This window comes from Trachemys scripta, chromosome 5, assembly GCF_013100865.1.
Source record: "Trachemys scripta elegans isolate TJP31775 chromosome 5, CAS_Tse_1.0, whole genome shotgun sequence".
Taxonomy (NCBI): domain Eukaryota; kingdom Metazoa; phylum Chordata; order Testudines; family Emydidae; genus Trachemys; species Trachemys scripta.
Genome location: NC_048302.1, coordinates 21,924,165 through 21,937,285, shown reverse-complemented (window position 1 = coordinate 21,937,285; position 13,121 = coordinate 21,924,165). Strand labels below are relative to the sequence as shown.

Sequence of the window (13,121 nt, the reverse complement as noted above, 5' to 3'; positions counted from 1 at the left end):
ACAAATCAAATCTAAGTCAGTGCAAAAGGAGCGCAATAGCAACTGCAGGTTGTGACAAAGCCCACAGATTTAGAAGTCAGTATTTCCAATCTGGAATAAATTATTCCATGAAAGGTAAAGAGGATTTTCAGGTTTAAATTCCCTTTATGCAAAACAGTTGTTCTGAGTGGCTGCCTTTGCCTTTACACGCCCTGTCATCATTCTTCCGTCATGCTTCATTTTCTATTTTTAAACCTAAATTTTTTTTCAGACTATTTGGTTTCAAAATTATATTTACATTTTCAACATCACTTAATGAGCTTATTTCATTGGTAGCACAAACCTAATTATGAGTCTCACCAGGGGCTCTTTTACCATCCATCTTTCCTCCAATTTAGGCTGATCAAAGATTGCTAGGCTATGAGAGAACCACTTCAGCCGTTGCCCTGATGTAGCTTGAAATTAGTTTAACCATTTTAAATACAAATGCTCTTTGCAGGTAACACTAGAGTTAATTCTTTACAGAGATCAGAGATTTATGTTGACTTTTTTTTTTTTTAAACAAAACAACGCTTAGCCAATATTTTGGAGTGGGCTTGGCTGCTTCCTTTCCCGTCCCCCATTGAATACATCTAGCAACAACTATGTGTGCAAGTTCCAATAACTCATCCACTCTCAATAATTATGATAATTAGTGGATTTGCACTATGAATCTTAAAAAGTAGGCTACGTTTCTGAAAAGTAAACGCTCTCTGTGTTTCAGGCCTTTAATGTATTTTAAAATTGGTTCTTGTGGCTGTTTTTCTTTTCTTTTCCCATTTTGTCCTTTGTTCAAGTGTAAAGCAATATCTAATTTTAAAAGAGTGCTACCAGATTTATCTTAGTTAATTTATTTCTGTGGGGAGAAGTGTGATCTTAAATTCTAACCTTGCCACTAGCTCCTCCCCGTAGCTTTGAGTCAGTTATTTCAGGCCCCATTTTAATTTTTTGCCTCTAATTTTGAGTGCCTCAGTTGCTGGGTGGCCAGCTTTAGACATTCAGAGACATGATTTTTCTGACATTCTGAATACCTGCAACAGTTGAAATTGAGGATACTCAGCACTACTGAAAATCAAGCTCTCCATGTCATAGGTGGGGCACCTAAAATTATAAGCCACGTATCAAATTCAGCTTGAGCATAAACAACTGGCTTCAATAGGAGCTCCACCTCTGTATACAATGGCTCACTTTGTCCAGTCTTGTATTCCATATCTATAAAAAGGAGATAATATTCACCCCACATCTATGATGGGAGACTTAGTCCTTATCTTTGACAAACGGTACAAAGAACTATCTCTGATCTCATTGTTATCCATGCAGAATCCTCACCGGAGCTATACCGGGTGCAAGGATTGGGATTCAGATGCTGGAGGGGTGTATACTGAGGATTGACGTTCTAAATGGGTGTAATCTGCAACACATTAGCATGTGTTGCCAACCACACCATATGCACAGGAGGGCAAGAGGCATGGCCACGTCCATGCACAAAAGGCTGTGTTCCCTTAGGATTACAGAGCACCAGCAGGTGCTATAGCCAGAACTTATTCCTACTACTCAATAGCAAGAGACTGCTAGGAGCATATCTTTTCCTACTGCTGCATAAGTGTCCTAGGGTGGAAGGGGCTACCTGTGCCTTTTTCTCCCCTTACCTAACTCACCTGTATAACACAGGATAGGGAGTTAGCAAACATGTTATTTTTATTCTGAATAACTATGATAATTTTTGAAGTTTCCTTGTTTCCTCACTCCATTGGTGGACTTTTATGTCCCATACGATCACGTGGTGGTTGTAAGTGATTTTATGATCTCTCCGCTATAACTATAGTGTTTGGTTCTCCATTTACTTACACCAGTTTTGCATGAGTGTAACTCCATACACGTCGAAAGAATTATTCATGATTTACACCCTCTACGTGAGAGAAGAATCTGATCTTTATGTTTACTGTTGGAGGCTGCATTTATGTTTTCCAAATATTTATTGATGCAGTTTGCAAATTGACACAAAAGAATGAAGCTACGAGTCCAGCCACAGGAAAGAGAATATAAACAGAGCCTCATACGACAGCACAGTGTTTTTACACCCCCTGTTAAAAAGACATGTTTTTCCTGATGTAAACCCGCAAGGAAACATTCAATGAGTAAGAGAAACAAGATCAAAGAAACTACACAACAGCTCTTATATGGAGCACATTCTTCAATAATTATATTATATGGGCTGTGTGTGGGTGCCCCAGAATGTGATGTACATGAGTGCTGCTGAGTGTGGAGAGAGTAGTTTCTGTGGATGTAAAATCTCTGTAGTCCAGCAGTCACAAGTGCAGTTGGGCTCAGCGGCACCCACCATATGCTTGGTGCTCATAGTTCCTTTTCCTGTAAGGCTCTCAAAGCACTACACAAAGTGGGTAAATATTAGAACTGGTTAAAAATGTGGGGCGTGAAAACCTATCAATGAAATAGAAATACTGATAGAGGTGTGGATGCTGAAACTCTAGGACCCACTCCTGTGAATCCTAGACAACAAGTTTCTATGGCCTCAAAGCTAGAAAATGCCTGCTGAAGTATACTGTTAGTGTTATTTGTTTGTGTTCCTGTAGTACCTAAAGGCCTCAACTGATATTAGGATCCCTTTATACTAGATGCTCTACAAGCATTTAGTAAACAACAGTGCATGCCCTAAAATTTATAGAGGGGCACAAAGGAATTATTATCCCCATTTTACTGCTGGGGAGTTGAGGCACCGAGGGATGAAATGAGTCGCCCAAGATCGCCTGGAAATCTATGACAGAGCTTGGTGCTGTACCCAGATCTCCTGTATCCCAGTCCCCTTCCTCTTGAAGGATCATGTTCCCATCGTATTTGGGGAAATGTTATTTGGATATTACAGTTTTGATTTAAAAATCAATTAAGCTGTTTCCTTCTTTCTTATACAGGAACTGGTGTGCTTATGTCCACACCAGACTCTCACCTACTGTAGTAGTGGACAACATGGAAACCTTGACATCAGGCAAAGCGAAGCCGTGTACCTGGACTACTGGAGCCTGTACTGTGAGGTGCGTGATCCTTTGCAGAAATAGCATTTGCATGCACTTTAATTATGAACGAGCAGGTAACCTGCTATTACTTTGAATGAAAAATAGCAATTCAATCCATCCTGCTTATAGCCCTAAGCCAAATATGGTGGGACAAGCATCTTGTATGATTCTTTGATCATATCGATGTAAAGTTCTGAAGCAAAACATAGTAGGTAACTCGGTGCAAATTGCTATTCAGCTACTGTACCAAGGACCAAATACTGGCCCTTCACCAGTCAGGGTAAACAGGTTTTGTGTCGAAGTTCTAAGAGGTCCCATGGAGGAAAGGAATCCCTGCCAGGGAATGACTGACTGACTTGATGCAGACACTCTTATACTAGAAGCAGCTGAGGCACTTGCCATCCCTCAATGTGGCGCTCCCTCTGCCAGTACAGAGCCTTCTATAGATGACTGGAAGTAGGGCTGCTGTCTGATCCCCACCTCTCTCCCCCCCCCCCCCCCCATGCCCTCCCAGGTTGAAAAAAGGCACGAGAGCAGAGCTCTAAAGCACCTATGCGGTCAGAGCCTCCCACGCACAGCTTCCTTTCAAGCTCCCCACACCCACAGCTTCCCCGCAATCACGAGGCATTCCCCACACAAATGGTGTGGGCAGCATGTGGTCTGAAGGCAGTGGGCCACATTGAGCTGTAATATCGCCAGAAAATGGGTGTACATAGGGTTAGCAAAGCAATGCTACAGGAATGGAATTGGTATTTGGTGGATGTGCAAAACTTGTGTAACTTACACCTGTTCTGTAGGTATCAAATTCAAATCTGAAGTGAGCAATTATAACTCCTATGGAAGGCAACAGAAGTTTCACTGTCGTACCCAAACGGGGGAGTTGATTATTTGTGTGGCATAAGGCAATTTGAGAACCATGATGATTGTGCTGTCATTGCACCTTTAAGGTCTGGAACATTCTATGAAAAAGAGAATTCAAAAAACCATCTCAGTCACACATGTTGCAACTGGAGTTGGCTGAAGACTGAGCCCTGGGTGTACTTTACTGATTAGAACGCACGCACTGTGCTAAGCATATTCATATTGTGTATTCCAACTGATGTGGCTATCGTTGGATTGCCTCACTGGATTCTACAAACAATCGTTTTCAATAACCTGCTAGTAGAGCTTGGGCAGGGTTGGGGGCATGGGATGAAATATGTACAAAAAAAAGTTTGCAAAACATTTGTCTTTTGTTTTATTGAAAATTTTCATAATCTGTTTTTTTTGACCAAATTTATTTTCCAGTCCCTCTATTTGGACTGGACTTTTTCATGCATTATCCACTTGGTGGTAGGATTGTGTACAGAGGACAGGAATCAAGTTTAGGTTAGGAGTAGATTGAAGTTTGGCACTGCTGTCCTTCATCTCGCCTTCAGCCTTCTTTCCTTGTCTGTGATAACCTCCATCCAAGACTAATTGCCTGTGCTTAAAAAGTTTTATTTCCAGAGTCCATCTGAATTTGGCCTGGTGTGTGCTTTGGTGGTTTCCCTAGTACACCTCCACTGCTACCTGGGGTGTGCCAAGGGAGAAATCTCCTAAGCGTGTCTGAGTTGTTCTAATCAGAAAGTAGGACTTATTGGCTCTCAGTCTGTGGCTCTGACCACTAGGCTATAGCATTCTCTTGTACTGTATAAACATCATGTGCTGGAGTCTGCCTGTGGTTTTGCTACTGCCTATCTATAGCATGTACATTACTCTCCGCATTTTGGGAATGCTTTAAGTGGCTCCAGGGAAGGCCATAACATGTGTTACTAATACACTGTGCATGAGATGAATCTTGCAGTTGTAACATTGTCTCTTTTAAGAGTTTTTTTTTTATTAATTCAAAAATTTCAGGATGCAAAAATAATCTGACTTTGTAGGAAAATAAGCTCTTTAGGCTGGTTGTGTAAGTAAGTATTGCACACAGTCTTACTCTTCTAGTCAGAGCTCAGCCATGGGGGGGACAAAGGGAGAGCTTCTGGCAGCTGCAGAAAAGTAGATGATATAAGACTATCCGTAGTGAGATGGTGTTGAGATTAACTGTAGAGTAAAACAAAATAGTATTTTAGAGTTCACTGGGAGGATGTTTTCTGACACAAACCTGGTGGATTTAATTTCCAAGTTTGCCCTCTTCCAGCAGTCCTTTAGATTGGAATTGTGCTGCTATAAAAGGACTGAAGAATTCTACCTTCAGAGCTCCTGAACTTGTAACTTTAGCCCTCTCATTGGGGACGGTGTCTAGTAGCCAGTAGCATTTTTTATCACTGCTTGTGTTTGGGGTTTATATTTAGAATGTTAAAAGGGGCAGAGGAGATTTTATAAACACACACACTAGCTTCCAGTCTAGACTGATTCTTGTATGAAATTAAGGGGGGAAGAAACAAGAAAGACCAAATGCCCAAGAGCAATTGTGGCATGTGTGTGCTGTCTCTCTGATGGGCCAAGCAACTCTAAGAACAAAATGGCTACTTTCTCTGCACTCAGGCAAAGTTCTTCATTATAAAGGTGCAGTACACTTCAAATGGAGGCAGCACAGTTACACAGCTATATCTGCCTTCATTTGACTTTCCGATTGGCTCTTGGGTTCTCTCTTCCCATCCTCCCTCAGTTCTTCACCAAGAGCCCTCTGAAGCTTCCATCTCTGCCCCGCTCCACAAGGTTTTCCACCTTAAGTCAATTCCGTGAGGGACCAGAGCTCCTGAATGTTTAGGTGCCCAATCTAAAATACCATAAAGGGGCCTGATTTTTTTAAGAAAGCACTGAGTTGACCATCATCTGAAAATCAGGCCCCTTTAAGATGTCTGAAGTTGGGCACCCAGAATCAGTAGTTAGTACTGAAAATATATGAAGGGGTTTTTGGTTTTGGTTTTTGTTGTTGGGATTTTTTAATTCCTTTCATTCCAAAGTAGTTGTAAAAAAATTCATAGGTGAAATGTGCAGTGTAATGTGCTGATTGCAGATTTATCTATCTATTTATTTATGATCGATCATATCATATTCAACATCATATTCAATCTTCTGAGACACTCGTAACATTTGATTTCCATTATCTTCTTGATCTCCAGATCCCAGACGATGATCCGCCAAGCCTACAGAATCAAACATAAAATTGTGACATCACTGGAGTGGAAGTGCTGTCCTGGGTACAGTGGAGAAAAGTGTCAACCCAAAGGTGTGTCAGAGTTGTATTGATATGAATCCAATTCAGTTTAAAGAAAGAAAAGGCAATCTGATTCAAGAGCAAAAGTCCCAGATGAAAATCGGTCTAGTTCAGATCTTTTCCTCACAGAATGAAATCCATTAAATTCAGAAAAGTGCAGATTGGGCCAAAAATATTGGCAACATTTATTTACTGTCCCTGCTTTCAGTTTTTACTGTTCATGCCACATTATTGAGAGGGAGAGAGAAATTACCTCCCCTATCTCTTCCCTAAATAAATAAATAAAACTCATGAACTCCTGATTCTGATTCCACTGTGCTGCAACCTGGAATCTTTATTAAATGCTTCACTACTTCTGTCTGACCTTTTTGGGGGGCAGAGAGGGCGTACAGAATTGCAGTCTCGGGGATATTAAATCAAGGTCTTCCACTGAGTACCTACTGTAAAATTAATCAACCTATGGTAGGCTGACCCCTTTGCCTTTTCAGATTCAGCCACTTGGAATATATTTCAGCCCGTAGATAAGATAATGTGCCCGAACCATTTTACCACTGAAGTCAATAGAAAAATTGTTACTGATTTCAATGGTAGCAGGATTGGACCTGCTGACTGACTTTTACAAAAAGCCACACCGGATATTATACATGGCCTACGTATAACTGTGCCTTTTTAATACAAAGCATGTAGCGTTTACCATTGCCCTGGTGATCAAACATATGGCAATGTGCTGTCATTTAACATCTGTATAACTGCTACTACTTTGCTCCTGGCCTTAAACAAACTGCCCTTGAAAAATAAGATATGGCATTAGCATACATATTTTAAATGAATGAATATTACAAGAGAGGCTATTAGATGTGGTAGGGAATTCCATCAACAGTGGTAAAATAGAGGCTGTGATTAAAAATTAATGTAGAGGAATGTAGAGAAGCCACAGCCATCCCCACCTAGGAGAGGGAAATATCGAAGAGCTCGGACCCCAGCAGTCAGGGAAGTCTCTCGTACAGTATTGAAAGCTAGTGAGCATTGGGTCAGGCTCTAATGTGGCGCAATCCGTCACCACGATTTATATCCAAAACTCCGTTTGACATTTCCAGGGTTGACTTTTTTTAAAAAATACAAAACATTGACAAAAACAGATTTAAAAAAATGAAAGCTTAAGAAGGAGGCAGAGTACAATCAAAGGAACTGGTTCAGCATCAAGGTAATATGGGAAACAAGGTTTATACCGCAATTCGTTATATATTAGTGTAGAAAAATAGAAAGGGGAGTTGTGTCGGGTTACAGATGGTGACCTAGAGTCAGAACTCCTGTCTTCTACTCCCAAATCTTCCACTAACTTGCTCTGTGACCTGGGAAAGTCACTTAACCACTCCACTTCTCAGTTTGCCCTGCTAGAAAAATGGGATGAGACATCTCACCAGGATACAGAGAAGCTTAATTAATGAATGCTTGTAAAGCACCTGAAGGGATTTATGTAAGAACAAAGCATTCCTCTTTTCTGTCTCCAGAATCCTACCCAACCACTCCAAAGCCGCTGACACCCACCTCACAAGCAGGGCTTTCGGCAAGTGAATTTGCAGAGTGGCGAGCCAATGGCTGTGTCCACGGGCTTCCCTTTCACACAGCTGGAGAGAGAACGACTATGTACACACTGTTCTGTCTCACACAGAGCTGAGTGGTCTATGTGGCCTCTCCTGACTTTGCCCTCTCTACACAGTAGAACTGTGGCTGCCTGATGCATTTATGGAAGGTCCCGTATGAGTGCATCATGGGAGATGTAGTCCAGTCACAGAGCCTGACCCATAAGGAAGAATGAACAAGGTCATAAGGTTTCAGAATTATAACTCTAATGAAGCAATGTAGCGCCGTAGTAAAGTGTCATCTAATGCTGAATTGACTTGAAATGAAACGTTTACGGTCAGTTCAAAACAAAATGTTTTGGTAGGGGAATATTGAAATTTTTTTTAATCAAGAATGCCAAAACAAAATGTTTCACCACGTCCAAATCAAAATGTTTTGTAACATTTTGTTCTGCAAAATAAATAAATAAAATAAAATTATGACCTTTTCGTCCCAATATGTGATGAAAACAAATGTTGAAATATTGGCATTTCCTCACAGGATAGGAATTCTGATTTTTGCTCAGCTCTGCTTACATACAGTGCATTGTGCACCACAAAACATTTCTGGAAAGGGAAAACTGCACCTTCATGAATGTAGGTCAGGTTGCATCCAAATGCAGTATTGCAATGAAAGGCAGTAAGTTGATTTTAAGTGCATGGATTAAATTCTGTCTCCCTTCCCCCCGATTTATGTCATCTATGCTGGCTGCGGCTTAGAACACACAATATTCTCAGAATTGCGGAGAGAGTACAGTAACTATTGTTAACTCTAAATAGGTCTGCAATAATACACTTTTTCCAGCAGATGGCTCTAAAATGTTCTGAACAGAAGCAAGCAATCCACAGCGTAGTGTAAAAGACACAAAGGGCAGCAATTCAAATTTAAGCACAGAACTGTCAGAAGGATTATAATAGGGATGGGGAGGATTTTTGTAATGAAACTCAGAAACTCCCCACAGTGATTCCCCTTTAGCTGCTCCTGCTACATCAAAAATATATTCAGAGAAAAAGATGATCTAATTTCCATATTTTAATACTTCCTGAAAATCATTTCATGCATATATGTATTTAAAAATACATGGGGCAATATATTACATATCTAGCCCAAGATTTGCAAAGTTAGGAGTCTGATGTTGGGCTCCTGAATAGGTGACCTAATTTTTCAGAAGTGCTGAGTGCCCAACAGGTGCTGCTGGTTGCTCAGCACTTTTAAATAACGGGCAGTTGTTTTATTTATTATGCCTTTGAGTGGATTTATTACGGTGACCAGATGTCCTGATTTTATAGGGACAGTCCTGATTTTGGGGGCTTTTTCTTATATAGGCACCTATCATCCCTCACCCCCTGTCCTGATTTTTTACACTTGCTGTCTGGTCACCTTAGGGTTTAAGAATCTAACTTCAGTCTTGTATTTTTGAAAATCTTGGCCTAAATTTAACATTGTGGGTGAAACTTTTAAAAGGCAGCCTCAAATTCCATATGTGCAATTTCTTCATTTAGACCTCTACACTTCTTGTGCACAAAATTGATGGCCAGACTGGCTGAGAAATCTAGCCTTAGACTTGTGGCCAATTCTCCCAATTACATGGGAAGCAAAAGATGTGGGTAGAAAGGCAAAAGTTTTTGCCATTTGGTGACTGTTTGCTGGCCTATGGGAAACAAATTTAATGATTTCAGTCCAGTGCTCACATTACAGCTGGCACTACTTTCATCCTTGTTAGGACATCCTTGTGTCCAGTGAATAGATAAGCATAGGGATTCAACTACCATCTTATCTCTCCAGATGGTTTCTTCAGAACAGGACTGAGACGTGTGAGTGGGAAGAGGTGAGACAAGTCATGTTGCTGCAGTGCTGACTGTTTGGACCTTTTTTGTGGATAAAGGACCCGAATTTCTAAAGTTGTCCATCATGTATTTTTCCCATATGGGCAGGTTATTCCATAATTGGTCACTCAGAGGAAAGTACAAGAAAACCCAGAAGCAGTTTGTCCTGGCTACAATAGGAGACAGGATACGGGACTAGAGGGGCCACTAGTCTGATGCAGTATGGCAATTCCCATGTTCCCGTTCTCGCAGGCATTAAATTAACTAGACAATTTAAAACATTAGTGAAATAAACATGAAAGGAGAAATATAATTCCCTGAAACTATAAACATGAATAGAAAGGACTATAAGGATCAGGAATGTGCAACCTGTCTGAAGCAGTGAACAAGCTGCTTGATTTGATGGGGGTAGATGAAAGATAAGATTGCTTGAAAAATCTGGTGTCTTTAGCAGTAAGGGTGCTAGTGAATACATTTGGAAAGGCAGAAAGATTGGTAAATGAAAGAATAAAAGGATGTCGATCAGCTGGTCCTTTATTACAGGCGAGTAATTGACTCCACCATCATAGATGATATTATCACATTCCCACCTGATAAATACAATATAATGAATTGGGATGAATGTAAGAGTTTAACTGCTATCAACAACCATGGTCAGAAGACGATAACAGAAGCTCTTGAAATCATAAACAGACCTTTCAATTTATTACCCAGCATGACTGCCGTTCCAACGGGTTCCATGGAACAGTCCAGATGATAATTTGATGTCATGAGCACCTGTTCAGTAGCTAATTGATATTTCCCATATTCACTTACCCCATAATACAGCTCCTTGTATCTTCCTTAAATGTCATTGATTGATTACCATAAATATTGTTATGAGGCTGACGGAATGTAGGGAAATGTGTATATATATACTTCATTCCATTCAGTTACCTTGGAGAGTCAGGTTAGGACCAAACTAGATTTTAGTTCTTTACCTAAAAATAGTCTCCCTAAATCTAGCCTTTTCTACTTGTACTGTGTTTGGGGTCAGAAATCCTGTCAACCAAATTATCACTCTTGCTTCTGTCCATAACCTTCCAACTAGAGCCAAGTTCTTTATGAAATATTTTGCACACTTAGTAAATGTGTAGTGTCTATTTTGGCCACCCCTACTCAGTGTAAGTAGTACTTTACACTGCAAACTGTCCTATTGAGTTCAATAATAAGATAGGCATAAGAGAGACAACATTGTCTAGTGATTAGAGCAGTGGTCTGGGAGGGAGGAAACTTTGGTTTTATTCTTGACTCTGCCAGTGGCTCCCTGTTTGACACAGGCAAGACAATTACCTTTTCTGAGACTTTGTTTCCCATCCTGTAAAATGAGAATTATACAATTTGCCTACTTGTATAAAATGCTTTGAGATCCTCATGTAAAAAGTGCCCCAAACGCGCATAAATGGATGGAGTTCCCACCCAGCTGCCAATATAGATAGTGGATGTTTTCCAAACTTACAACCTTTCTTGGATTTGCCTTTATTGTTAATTTAAATACCAATCAATATCAACTTCGGTCTAAGCTTCCTCCTCTGTATGGCTGTTTTGAGTTTTTCCTTGCAGAACCTCATTGTCTCTGCCACTAGTTCTCTTTACATTACAGACACACTCAAATACCTTAATATTCTAAGTTTGGAACTTATAGGACCCATCTGGTCTGGTTAGGGTGACCAGATAGCAAGTGTGAAAAATTGGGACAGAGGGTGGGGGGTAATAGGAGCCTATATAAGAAAAAGCCCCAAATATCAGGACTGTCCCTATAAAATCGGGACATCTGGTCACCCTAGGTCTGGTTGCCAAAGAGAGGCACCAGGATAGCTCTGAATCTCCATGAAGGTCCATACAGGATACCTTGTTATGAAGTGCAAAGTATGTATTGATTATTATACGAATAATGGGCAAGCTTCAAAAGGTTCAAACAATTCCTACAAAATTTGGATATGTGAATTTATCTGAACCTTTTCAGGTCTCCGTCTCTGCTCTTTTCCATCTTGCCTCTGCCTTTCTTCTCTCACTCCAAATAGATCCTTCCCCTGTCCTCACCTTCCCTTTAGCCTGACTCTTAACTTCTCCTCCCTGAGCCCAAGGAGTTTGAATGCTATTCTAGGGTGTAGAGATCTCTAGGCTAAATATTCCTTTGAATTCTGGCCAAATACTACCCTCATATATAACAATCTCCATGTCTTGCCTTAGTTAGATGAGCTCCTGAATGAATTGGGCTAGATTCATCCCTAGTCAGTTTGGGTTCACCCCTGAGGAGATTAGAGAGTGTTTGTTTTGGCGAGCTGCATCAGGGGTTCTGGAGGGAGAGATGAGCTTTAAATGACAGTTGGGGTCATTAGGAATTGTACCAGGCAAAGGTTGCCCAGTGTATGTGCTGAATCGGCACATTCCATGATCATTCTTCTCCACCCCAGTAGCGCTTCACACAGGGCCGGCTTTAGGACCTGCAGGGCCCGATTCCGCGGTCCGAAATGCCGCCGAAGACCCCAGAGTGGACCCCCCCCACTGCCGAAATGCCGCCAGAGCGGACCACCGCCAGGTGTGCCTAAGGCACAGGGCTCTCTGAGGCCTGGGGCCGATTCCGGGGAATCGGCCTAAAGCCGGCGCTGGCTTCACACTTTGAATTTCCATTGGTGATAGGGCCCTCTGCCAGAGGGAGAGTTGCAGATATCTTGCCCTGCTGTCTTCCTACTGTATTTTCCACTGCATGCATCTGATGAAGAGGGTTTTAGCCACAAAAGCTTATGCTCAAATACATTTGTTAGTCTCTAAGGTGCCACAAGGACTCCTCATTCTTTTTGCTGATACAGACTAACCCGGCTACCACTCTGAAACCTGCTTCTCAGGTTTCTCTTACCTACCCCGTGGCCCTCAAGAAGTCTCATAACACCTGAGATCTAAAGAAAGCAGCCAGCCCAACAGATATACTGATACAAAGAGAAGAAAAACGGGGGGGGAGGGAACCACTTATCTGAATCTTTTCTTAATCTTAAGAAAGTTTCTGTTTTAGTTTCCATTCACTTGAAGATTTGAGCTCCCCTGCACATTTGAAAATCCTAATATAAATACTGCTTGTTCTAAGGAAACTACTATAACAGCAACTGTGTTTTAAATACATGATTACACAACTGTTTTCCTTCTTTTAGAAAATATCCTCTTTATACAGATAAGGAGTTGTTATTTTATTAAATATTGTGGTTGATTTATAGAAGAATGCCCTGCAATACTTTAATATCGCCATTCTCTTCACACAAAAAAGTTGGTTCCATTTAGAGAGGAGCTGCAGCACATAGAAGCCTTCATCTCAAATCTTCCTCCTCTTGTCCTGCGGTTGAGGGAAAGTTCAGATCCAAACATGACTCTTTACTTTGCAGCTCAGGCAAATCTCTTATTTCT

The 13,121-nt window shown here is 41.0% G+C and overlaps 1 protein-coding gene across 2 annotated transcripts in view; it reads left to right on the top strand.

Annotated features, from left to right (window-relative positions):
- Window positions 1-13,121, top strand: part of MMRN1 (multimerin 1) — a 58,622-nt gene that overhangs the window by 15,801 nt on the left and 29,700 nt on the right. For both annotated transcript variants that reach the window (XM_034771837.1, XM_034771838.1), the window contains exons 2-3: window positions 2,949-3,068; window positions 6,140-6,246. In XM_034771837.1, coding sequence (XP_034627728.1) covers window positions 2,949-3,068; window positions 6,140-6,246 — 227 coding nt within the window. The remainder of the gene's footprint in view (window positions 1-2,948; window positions 3,069-6,139; window positions 6,247-13,121) is intronic.